Genomic DNA, 12,150 nt, shown 5'->3' on the forward strand with positions numbered 1-12,150 from the left:
TTACTAGCGCAATAATGAATGATATCATTTTTGTATTTACAACAAAATACGCAATATAAATGTACTGAAGCAAGCTAATAAACGATAAAATGTCTTATTTTGTTGCAGTTCTCGGTGCTGTGTATAAGACTCAAAATAATTTCTAGTGAATTTCAATTAAAACATTTCTGCTATCGGGCACAGCATTTGCAGTTCAAGCACCCCTGCAGCAAACAGCTCTCACACATACACAAAAGTGAGAAGTGAGAGAAACTGAGCGAAATATCATGTGAGCAAAAGTTAGCACGCACACGACTATCTAACAGGTACATATTTGGTAGATTATTAACGTCAATGCCCTAGCTAATACTAACTTTTTTTATAGTTTCTTAATTTTCCTACAATTTTTTATCATTCATAGACACTTTAAGCTATGAGTTTGTATAGCTTTCTCTGAACCAGGTAGTGAAAAAAATATTAAACAGCGAGCGTCCTTTTTGAGTGTTTGTGTGAATTTTTAAATGGTTGTGTTGCGTGCAATGCGGTTTGAGACGCCCTCTGTGTGTGAGATTCTGTACTAGTAGCGTAAGTTGGGCTGTGGCGTTTCAGTTCAGATGTTATAACAAACATATTTCCAATAAGTGCTTTAAACCATTGAAAGTGCATACGTTTTATCATTTTCATTGCTTCTATTACAATTGTCTAATTGACATAATATCAATTCACTCAATGTACAATACATTTTTAACAAATATTACCAAAAAATAGTAACAGTTTAACATAGAAAAAACCTTTACGGCGCCTGTTGCCGGTGAATGCCGGTCATCTATCTAAGAGGCATAAGAGACTTAATGATACCTCGTTAGTAATCACTACGGAGAAGCGATCCGGATGGGATGTTAGCACTGGTTCACCCGTGTGACCGGCGCAGCTATCGCCCCTGCCGCCGAACCACCGGAATATAAAGCCCGGAGGAATGAAACATGTTTGAGATAAATCATTGGCACGAAGATTCTACATTACACTTGTACTGCGGTTATCACTTGCTACCATTTCGTCGGACACAATTCATTAACCATAGTATAATGTAAACATTTTCTGTACAAGCTTCCCTTTCCAAAGCGAAGTGCAGCTCCCCAGACTACTGCAGCAATTGCATTTTCCAAGCGCTATCGATCACCGTATGCATCGAATGCGAGAATCTATTTATTTACAATCGTCCTGCCTTCATTACTCTCAAACAATATTTGTGTTCGATCGGACATGTGGGGATAAGCTGTCTCAACAGGGCATGTGGGAAGGGTGTCTAGAGGGATAATATTTTTGCAAACACCAAAACACACCACGACTCAGTATGATTGAAGATTACCTCCGCCCAAAGGATCCGTTCGCTTCAGTTTACTTCGTCAATTCAGTGCAGGTGCACAGTCGAACTGTTTCTGGTGAAATTACTTTCTTTTCAACACGCGGAAAAGGTGACTACAGCAGCATAAGCGGTGGTGGTAGCATAATCGACCGTATCTATCCAATCGATTAAACCGTTTCGTCGATATCAGTCCAATAAGATTATCGTTTTACGGGTGGCAATACTGCAGAGTGCAGAATATCCGAAGAACAAGAAGAAAAGGAATAACGAAAGAAAAAAAAGTAGAAAACACAACCAAGCCAAGAAATGTAACTGAGGCATTTGGCAACTGCACTCGTTTAAGTGAAGATCGACACAAAATAGATCCCTTGTTCAGTCCATAGTGAACGCGGACAGTGTGTTATCAGTAGAAAATCCGCGATTACTGGTTCGGTTTATGGGATCTGTCCTGATCATTCCTCGTTCTAGTGCATGCGTGTGTATGCGTGAGCGTTTCGATTTTTTTGGTGCGGGTGATCGTTAGTGTTAGTCATACAAAGTCGAGTCTTCTATCTATTAGTTGCCGTCCGGAGAAAGCAACGCGTTATCATTCCTAGCGCTTCCACCACGGCAGTCACTTCCCAAGGGGAAGCTGTGAAGGTGTCGTAACCAAAGGTAAGAACATGATCACCGTCCGGGAGAACCCCTCAGCCTCAAGACTGAGAGCTAGTGTTCCTCGCGTTGTGTGTTTATACAGGATTTCTTTTTAATAAACCCTCCGACATGTGATAATCTCTGAACTCTCGTTCACTCATCTTGCATGCGGTCTTTGATAGTGGTCAGGAATGCATTGCTTTTTAGGATGATAGCAGCGCCTCAAAGTCAAAAAATGGAAAGAAACCCATTTCAAGCCAAGGAAAAAAAACTGTGCATTGTTAAATGACCCTCGGTAGCGATTAGGTCATGTTCGAAGTGAATTATATTTTTTTTACAGCCCGACCAATTTGTAGGACATATATTTAGGAGCCATGCCGCCAGATCTACCTGTGCTTCGTTTTAGTAGTAGTGCACTCGAGCTCATTTAACCGGTGGCTGTTAGTGGTAGTAGCTGCTTATAATTATAGATTATAAGAAATTGGATTTTGATGATGGCGCACTCCCACACACATGTCTCTGCTCATGGCATACGCTCGAGAACTCTAACCTCACTTATCATCTGAAATACTCTACCGCAGATTCGATCGACACGATTTACGTGCATCCAGTGGTGTGTACCTTTGGAACCGACCACTGAGTCAGGGTGTGACCAGCAGCCGCAAAAGCAACAACTACCTAGAAGCCATGGGCAAAACCAAGACGATCAGTACAGCAGACGATCAGGTAAGGAAGGTGAAGATGCTAGCGACAATCCTGAACAAGCATTCGACAGCTGTTATACAGACAATATTTAGATTTTTTGTTTTGAAAAACACGTCATTCATTGCTTTTATTTTGCTTAAACTTTCCCGGACATCCGATCCCAAATAAGCAGGAGTATACCGAAGTGCGAGGAACCAATGTTCCGGACATGCTTTACGATGTAGTGGCCCGCACTGCTACGACGTCTGTCGGTCAGTTCGTATACAAGCGCATCGACAATCTACTGTGGACGATAGAGAAAACTGCACGATGGTCTCTTCCACAACCGTCGCCTGCGTCAGTAAGCTCCAAAACATCTACTGCTGAGGAGAGTGAACACATTGACAGCAACATTTCACGTCCACCATTGATACGGCCACTACCTTGGCTACTCTTCCTTCCGGCACTGATTACACTGCGTATGGTGCGTAGTGTGCTTTCAATGGGTGCTCGTGTTGTTGGCAAGGGTCCTGTTCTACCCTCGTCCGTGGTAGGCTTTTTGCAGAACAAGCGACGGAAGCTTCGTGCCCTCAAGTACCGTGGCCAACGGTTGCAAAGAATTGCTCAAAACGAGCGAGAAGAGGATCCTAATCTGGCGACTTGGCTAAAACGGATCATTGTACCATTCCGAATGGTTATGTGCACGCGCCCATATAGATCGATTGACGAAAACTCGGACGTCGCACACGCCGTCGTATTCCGAAAGGACCGTCCATCAAGCGCAGACCAGAAGCAAATTGCCTCTAAAAAGCGTAGTCTGCATCATCGTGAAGCAGAGAGTGCTGAGGAGGAAATAAGTGATGAGGAGGACTCGTTCGAGAATGCGGGATGCAAGGCGCTGCTCGATAAGTATGCCAACGAGGAAGACTCAAGCTTTAATGTAATTATCATGTCATCAAATGACAAAACGATGATGATTTTATTGAAGCTTTTGGTATTTTTTTTTCTATTTCATGTCAAGATGGAAGACGCTTCCTTGGTCAGCTCAGACAGCACCGATAGTTCTCTTTCCGATGCTGATCCTTTACCCAAAAAAATCCACAGTGACGAACAGCCACGAGAGCAGCAGTCTTTACCAAAACAAAACGGTGAACAGCAACCGCCATCCAAATCAGATATTTTAACACGTTCGTTGAGTGAGAACAAGAGTGGTGTCGATTCGCAACCACAGGCCACAAAAACTGCCACGCAAAAGACCATTAATTCGGGCAATCGGTCAAAGTCTGCCGCTGATTTGGGTAACTTTTTGTTCAACCGACAAACGGTTACAACTATCATTAATTTACATTTTATTTCCTACCTATGCAGAAAATGGAAATGCTCAATCGTCGTCAAACACTTCTGAATTGGAGGGCAAAAGTGCAACTACTTCCAACATATCTGGCAGTACTACACCTTCCAAGAGTATCCCAAATCTTTCCTGTTCGCCGGAAAACAATGAGAACAAACCGATCAATCAGAATGTTGGTGGCGGACCAACTGCATCCGTTGCTGCTGCGGCTCAAATAAAATCGACCTCGCCAACGGTTCTGAAATCAACGATGGCTAAGCACTCTCCGATCATGAGCGATGTCCGCAGTAACTTCCAGCAACAGAAACAATCGAATCAAAAGCAACTTACACCAACCGGTTCTGCCACTCAGGCGCATCAACTGCAACAAGCTTCACAACAACAACAACAGCATGTCAGCAATGGCGCGAAATCTCGCAACAAAAAGGGACCTACTCAGTCGTTTGCTTAGGAGAAAGGATAATGGTACTACTTAAAGGAAGTCTAGACCACCTTCCGTTGCATGCTTTGCTTCCCAGAAGACGCTGGATGTGTTATGCTGTTGTCGTAATTTGTTATTTGTCTTTTTTATGTTTATACATTGTTTGAAATGGGGTCGGTTTTGTTTCTTGGTGGTTTTACCGTAGTGTCGCTGTAGCGATGGTTAATAAATTTTCCCACATGCATCATTTTTAGTTTTTCTGTTAAAGTGGGATTGATAATCTTAACGGTGGAACAAACCTGCGAGTGGCAACCGAAAAGCTTAAAATAACACATTCGCTCGAATGCTGCTTCAAAAGAAATCTTTCAACCAAAGAACGGGTTTCAAACACTGTGAGAGTGAGTAAAGTCCCTATTGCGCATGGAAACTCACCGAAGAATTTCATTCAAAATGTTTCAGAGACAACCAACTATCGTATGTATCGCACGAGCGCACAGTTCGATTGTCAACTTCAACGCCACAACACTGTGGGTCACACGGTTCGCGTTTGCCATGGAGTGCATCTTGAATGCATTTCAGTTGCATGCTACGGTGCTTGTATTCCCCAGTGAGCGTTTATAAATTGTGACACAACCCCAGTGAAGATGTTAGTTACTGTTATACCACTGCTTCACAAAAACTCCTTCCAACACCTTCTATACAGAAGTGTTTTTTTTTCAGTGACAATTCACCGATGCAACGATGCAACGATGACATGCAAGAGAAATTTCGCTTATCTCACCTATCTCCGTGGGGAGTGTGTGAATGTTGTACTAATGAGTGTTCTCTTTTGCCGTCTTCTATTGTGCTGTGTGTTTAGTTAACTCATTCGCATATTGCACTCACTACTCACGAAGCGCCTTTTTCCCTTAGGCAGCTAGCAATCAACAATTTATCAATGAAAAATGCGTTTCAAGAGAACTACTACGATAGTAATGCAGCGATACTCACACAAACTGCAGCAACAACAAATATTCATATAGCAAAGTGATAATCATTTACCCGCATCAGATAAACGGTTCTTAGTGTTAATGTTGTATCGGGTTTGGAAACAATCAACCGGCCAGATGTTTCATTCTCTGCAAATAATAAGGTTTACACCTTGCACAATTAGTTTGCGGACACATTTAGTCTGTCGCAGACCTTGTACTGCGACGAGAATGCGTCTTTTGCCCACATCTTCAATTGAAACCCAGTATGTTAACTCACCAGTAATAACAGTAGCATATGAGCAAAGAGAAACGCCGTTAGTGTTTGCCCTTATAGTTTCGTGCATCTAGTTTGCATGACTTGTTGGCATCCTAGTATGCCCGTGTCTTCTCCTTGCCTCCACCATCTTTCCGATGTATCACCATCCTAAGGTCCATGTGTGAGTGAGTAACGCGCACGCGTTTCCAACGTGGTAATTCGGTTGCTCTTCCGCCGTAAGCTTCGCAAAATGGTTCTCTCGATCGCGGGTTGCTTCCCCTTTATTTTTAGCAGAGAGCACAACAAACCAAAACAAGGGAACGGAAGCTCAGTGTTCAAGCATTTGTGGATTTTTTTTTCTCCTATCTTGCCAATGCGTGCGCCGGGAATTGTGTGGAAGCCTCCTCGCGACACATTGAGAGCCGAGCAGTTTTGCGCTAGTGGTGGTATCCCCAACAGAGAGCGTTCTCTTTCAGTTGAGATCATAACCGGGAACCAAGCGGAACGCGTAAGGTGCGTTCGTGGCCCTATCCTCTGTTTGGCCGTCCAAATTCGCTTCGAGCTGTCAAAAAAACTTTTGTTTGAGTCGAATCAAGATCTTTGCATTCGAAAAAAGGCCCACTAGTTTGAGGTAAGTCGGATTTCAAGTGTTTGAAGTTTGTTCTACAGTGAAACAAACCATCGAACGCGTGTATTTGCGTTGAGTCATGCAGTAAATCTTAAAGCACAGACTCGCCTAATCATTCATTGGTCTCTGGAACAATACTCGCAACTCTGAATTCTTTCCACGGTGTGCCTAACGAGAGAATCGCAGCACAAGGAGCAGTACCAGCAGCACAACAGTATTAATAAGCAGGGGTTGGGTGTTTTGTGTTTTGCTCACCCGGCTTGACCCTGTTGGGTCGATGCTAACCAACCCACAATCGAGTGTATTGTATGGACAAACGCGAAGTCGTTAGCGAGTGTATCAGTGGCCAGTAGGCAGTGAGTGATTTTTCATCCGATTTCGAACATAAATGGAAGAAATTGTTTTATTCCAAGTAACGTGCAACAGATCAACTACTATAATACCATGTCAGTGAGATTGGTGTCCCATTAACTACCTTCCAAAATGTCACTTATTTGACCTCATTTACGTTATAAGCGAACCGAAATCAGGAAGCAAATAATTCACTAAGAAAACAGCCAAGTGTAGTGTAGGCATTCGAGCCCTTTTTCGTCGTAGAAGTCGCACTCCTTCAATTGATGCGCTGTTCGTGTTGCTTTTGATGTGACGAGAGTGAGAGCAAAGTGTTCCGTGAGTACGTGAGTGATTTTTGCGTGACACCACCACGCGGTATCATGTGTCGCTATCGTTGGGGAGCCTTAAGGTTAGCTGACGCTCACTAAGGAAAAGGCTCCTTTCGACCCATTCATTTAATGTGCGTATACTTCTATGTGTGTGTGCTTGTACGAATTTTCGTGCGTTTTCATCCCTACGTTTCTAATGTCCTGCTCTTTACCCTAAGGATACAAGTGATTTCTTTATTAGTGCATTTTGTTTGCTGTTCGTTTCTTACAGGCTCTGAACAAATTTATAACGCAATGAAATAAAGTTGGTGGTTGTGCGTGAAGTATTACTTTTTCTCTAACTAGAAAGTGAAGATGTAGAATAGAGCAGGCAACAAAGAAGCATCTGGCAGAACGCTAATTTGCTTAAATGATGATTGGTGTATGCTGCACCAGCTTTGGATTTCTTCTTCTCAACCAAATACGCAAGGTAACAAAGATAAACAATTGTATTTTAAAGTCTAGTCTAGCAAATATTGCAAACATATGTACATACGGTACACGAATTATTTTTCGTATTTGGTTTAAAAGGAACTCACTTGCGTGTCCTGCGGTTTTAAAGCAGACATACACCGTGTTAATGTGAAATTAATTAGAATTCACCAAGCTGGTCAAGCTTCGGGCATGGGTTTCGTGTCTCGATGAGTTTGGTCTGGCAGAAAACTCCAAACTAAACCAACACCAGAACCACACGAACGCAGACTCATCGGTCCCGTTCCGTTACCATTTATTTGCCGTAAGGTTGACAAAATAATTACTTCCCATCCTCCTCGGTCTACCGAAAGACCCCTGCAGTTCCGGAGAATACATGAAGCTATACGAGGATTGGTGTAGGGGTAGCCTTCTGGCGCCACTGAGGTGCTAGCTGGTCATAAAATTGTGAAAACAGCAGCGCTTAGACTAGACTTTCCCCCGTGGCTCGAACCTGAATGTTGGAATATTCTGTTGCATACTTTCCGAACCACAGGATTCGTTAATGTGTTCGTGTCCATGTGTGAAGAATTCATGCAGTGAAAGATTACACCAAAAAGCCCGAGATCCACCTGCAGAGCAAGGTGAGAATGCGTGACTAACGTGCGAGTCCCTCGGGGCTTAATCGCCTCGGACTAAGATTGGCACATGCTCCAGTGAGCTCGTCCAAACCCTTCAGAAAATTGGATACATACGCAGAGCCATGTTTGTGTGGCATGCAAAAAAGTCGGTGGAGAGCTATATCCCAATACCCTCATTTACCACCCAGCAACTGAATGGAACCACTCCAGTCGCACACAACCCAAAACGGTCGCATAATTAATCAGCTAAACATGGATTTTTGGTCCACTCCCTACACTTCTACCCAGTGTCAAGGACTGAGTTTCCCTCTGTCCCCTCAGCCAGCATGTCTTTGTATCGTTTTACATAGCAGAGATCGTTCATAGTTCTGAAAAGCTCGCCTCATACTTCTGATGGCAGTATTCGGTATCCATTTTCCATTGCATCGAAGCGAACGGGACCACACAAATCGTATGTTCGATGCCGTTGGCGCTGATGGGTGTTGTGAATGTTCCATGCCTATTTTTCTTCTTTGTGTTCACCATAATTATCTCCAAACGGCACCCTTCTTCTTGCCAGCTGGATCGTTAAGCTCAGTACAAGATTTCGAATGTTATGTACCATGTTCTTTACGTTTTGGCTCACACTGCTAGAAAATCAAATGCGGCATTGGATGATTTTTTATTTTTCAAGAATAATGTGCTACAAGCACCCATACCGCCGTCGGTTCCACCATAGGAGCGACCGGTGTCTTCACATAACAGAACCGGGGTTCAAATCCCATCCAGTCCGTTTCACAGTAGTGTGAGAATTGACTATCCAACTACGTAGTATTAGCAAATCTAGCCGGCCTAGTAGGTTGTTCTTGGTTTAAGAAGAATGTGCTAAAAAGCATCAGCTTAGTTTTAGATGTTTCACAGGGATAAATATTGAAAAAACAACAGTAAGGATTTTCAATGCAATGGATAGTATATAAACCAACATAACATAATTTTAGAGTAAATAAGTGAATAAGTTTTGCCATGCACGACCCAAAGCTTGTCTTGGTTTGACTTTCGCATTAGCAGAAAGTTGAACATCTGAGTAAAGATATTCCATCTTTGATTTGTCTAGGATTTGCTTTTACATGCATTTAATCCCATCTTGATTTCATTTCATCGGCTGCACAAGGCGACATCGATGATGCTAATGATGGCGTCCTAAGCGGCGATAATGTTGATGATGAAATACTATATTCCGTGTGGAAAGGGAGCACTGCGTTCGCTAAACTGAATACTCGCTATTGCTTCAACCAGATAAACGTCCTTTCTCGAAGTCTCTGTGTTACTAACTCGATTTATGATTCGATTTGTCGGAACGAGTCATTTTTCCGTCCACCATCGTACGTTCGGACTATGTAGGCCGTGTATCACCTAACTACGATGCTACGACCTTTCCAGTGTGTGTAAAACATTTTTTTGCGACGTTCCATGTAGTCTTGTAGTTGGAACGTATGTCTAAAGCGTCCAGCTGTCAGCCATTTGCATCTTTTCTAGAGCATCTGTTTATCTCTTTTGAATGTCCTTTTCTCATTTATTTTAACCGTTTGTCTACTCGATTTCAATCTTCTCCTCTTCTGGCTTTGGGTGATGTGTCCATGATACTCAGATTAGGGTGTACAATACTGCTGATGACTCTGTGGAACTTGCGATCGTACAGCGAATAACAAAGAAGCTTCCTTGACTCTTGGTCTCATAAGGTGCCGGAAAACAGCATAAATACACGGTCTTAATATCAGAGAATGTTGCGTTTTTAATTTACAATTTAAATTATAAAACAAGCAACTACTAGCGAATGCAAATCTGGCGAGCAATAAGAATTCATGGAGAAAACGAAATTAATGATAAACATGCCCCACTTTCGTGATGGTGGAGGGCGCGGTTCGAAAGTTTTTTTTTTTCTTAACAAGGATGGCCATCGCCATATACTAGAGTTTCCTTCATTGTTACAAGTATACTGTCCCGTTAAAACAATTGGTCAGTAATAATATGCCGTTTGGCAATGGTAACGATTGATTTGTTCTGTTACCAAGTCTCCAAGAGCTACTCATTCTACGTAGCATATTTTTTTTCGTAAACTTCACAACTGCAGCAGCGCGTGGTTCGCAATCTAACGAGGGATTGGTTAAATGTCGCCCAAAAATTTAATTCGTTCTCTCATTCCATTCCTAGTCTAGCCCGATGATGGAGGCAGCGAGTACAGCACACATAAGAGACCTAATGACGATTGGCCCAATGCCAACCAAAAACAATCGCTACTGCATTGTCTGGGGTTTTACTATAAAGGGAGCTTTGCTTGCTTTTCGTTGATCGATTATGCTTCCTTAGGGTGATAGTAGACCACCAGGAGGGAAAACGGGAAGTGAAAACCGTGCCAAACAAGCTCACAGCTAAATGTTCTTAGAAAACGATGTGCTAATTTTTATTTCCTACGCGTTTCTCCTGAAACGGAACAGGTGTTAGCTGGTCATGTGGTTGCCTTACCGCTTGCTAAAACAAATCCCAATAAAGTTTAATGTACGATCTGGCCGCATGGCTGTTTTGGTCATTTATGCCCTTTTTACGTGGCTTTACTACAGCTAGGATATGACGTGTTCGAATAATGTTTTTTTATGCCTCAACCAACACCATGTGTGAGACATTTGCATCTTTTTTGCGGCGACAGAAATGCTAAGCTATAGTTGGGAAAGCTGAATATTCTCTAAACTATCACTTACAACGTTCAATTTATGCTACCAGTAGCGTGACTTGTGCCACTGAAGTACACATGTTTTACTTTAGTTTTGTTTTGTCATACAAATACAGAATAAAAGGTAACAACACTAAACGTTAGTATTGGAAACTTTATAAGGTTCCCAACGCCCTGTCAGTTAGGAGGCGCGAAGAAGAAAAGGAGAGACAAGAAGAATCAGAAAAGGGCAGGACGGGCCTGCCCCGGGATCAGTTAGGGAACGATTGAGTCAGTCGAAAACCAATCACGCGCGGATAAAGATCGGAAAAACGAATATAAGGAGAAAAAATAAATAAAGGAAATAAAGGAGAAGCTCAGCTATATGGAAAAAGCAAAAGAAACCGCGTCTCGTTTTTCAATAGTTACAAATATGCTATGAGAGACAAATACAATAAAAATTTAAATTCAAACACTTTCAATTGTTTTTGTTATTTTTTGTGTCATTCGTAAATTAAACTAGCAGTTATTAAGCCTAAACCCACAATTTAAAATCGATGTGTTATGCGCTTCTACCAACATAAACCCGTACAGTTGGTACAACACTTTACTTCCACTTCATTGGTATATACATACAAACAACAGCAAGAACTAAATTGAAGGGTATAATAAATTGGTGCATGCAACAAGAATAGGCACGTAAAAAAACTAGTTGCAAATCAACAAACACCAGCAGACTGTCCGTGTACATTCCATACCCGTAATCGCGTTCGTTGTTTTTCGGTTGGTTGAGCCTGACAAAAATGTTCTTGTTAATGGCGGGTTAACAGGCGGGTTAAAAAATGGTGTCCATAAACCAAATTCGTAGCTTTCGCCCAATTATTAAAAGGAATTTGTACATTGCAACCAGCATAAAATACCACTATTTTTATGCAATTTATTACTTCTTCTTTTTACAAACGACCTATTATCAATGCATACCTTTGCTTACGTTAAAAAAAAATTATATATGTTTGCTTCCGTTAACAACGCTTTCCATTTGTCTCTGATTTATTTCAGGAAAAAAGCTACCTTGCCAAACAAACACCATTCTAACGCAATCATCAGTTGACAATTTAAATCAATTTGCAGCACCAAGGAACACAGTCTGCTGGAACGAATCGGCATGTCTGTAAGCTCAAGGAGCAACAAGAATTACGAAACTTTGTTAAAAAAAGAGCGGAACAAAAAACTAGCAACAACACAAAAATTGCCTACGGAAATCGAACAAACCACTTTCACATTGCCTCAGACCCGTTGAGAACTTCACCCGTGACAGTCGCATGAACAAAGAGGAAAGAATTTGCAATCATCAAAAAGGAAAAAGCAAACGTGCAACACCTTTTTGCCGTGGGAAGGGACTAACCAACCACCATCATCGAA

The 12,150-nt window shown here is 42.1% G+C and overlaps 1 protein-coding gene across 2 annotated transcripts; it reads left to right on the plus strand.

Moving 5' to 3' along the window:
- Positions 1 to 1,767: 1,767 nt before the first annotated feature.
- LOC126562105 (uncharacterized) lies at positions 1,768 to 4,464 on the plus strand. Of its 2 annotated transcripts, none has more exons than XM_050218523.1 (5): positions 1,768 to 1,999; positions 2,560 to 2,704; positions 2,853 to 3,602; positions 3,684 to 3,960; positions 4,031 to 4,464. In XM_050218523.1, the coding sequence occupies exons 2-5, from the start codon at positions 2,666 to 2,668 to the stop codon at positions 4,462 to 4,464; spliced, it is 1,500 nt and encodes a 499-aa protein (XP_050074480.1). In that variant the 5' UTR covers positions 1,768 to 1,999; positions 2,560 to 2,665. The 2 variants fall into 2 exon arrangements, with proteins under 2 accessions (XP_050074480.1, XP_050074481.1); XM_050218524.1 differs by having other exon boundaries at positions 2,856 to 3,602.
- The last annotated feature ends 7,686 nt before the right edge of the window (positions 4,465 to 12,150 follow it).

This window comes from Anopheles maculipalpis, chromosome 3RL (genome assembly GCF_943734695.1).
Source record: "Anopheles maculipalpis chromosome 3RL, idAnoMacuDA_375_x, whole genome shotgun sequence".
Lineage (NCBI taxonomy): Eukaryota > Metazoa > Arthropoda > Insecta > Diptera > Culicidae > Anopheles > Anopheles maculipalpis.

Coding starts and splice junctions, on each gene's coding strand:
- LOC126562105 (XM_050218523.1), top strand. CDS start 2,666: ATGGGCAAAACCAAGACGATCAGTACAGCAGACGATCAG. Junction 2,705..2,852: donor TCAGTACAGCAGACGATCAG/GTAAGGAAGGTG, acceptor ATCCCAAATAAG/CAGGAGTATACCGAAGTGCG. Junction 3,603..3,683: donor AGGAAGACTCAAGCTTTAAT/GTAATTATCATG, acceptor TTTCATGTCAAG/ATGGAAGACGCTTCCTTGGT.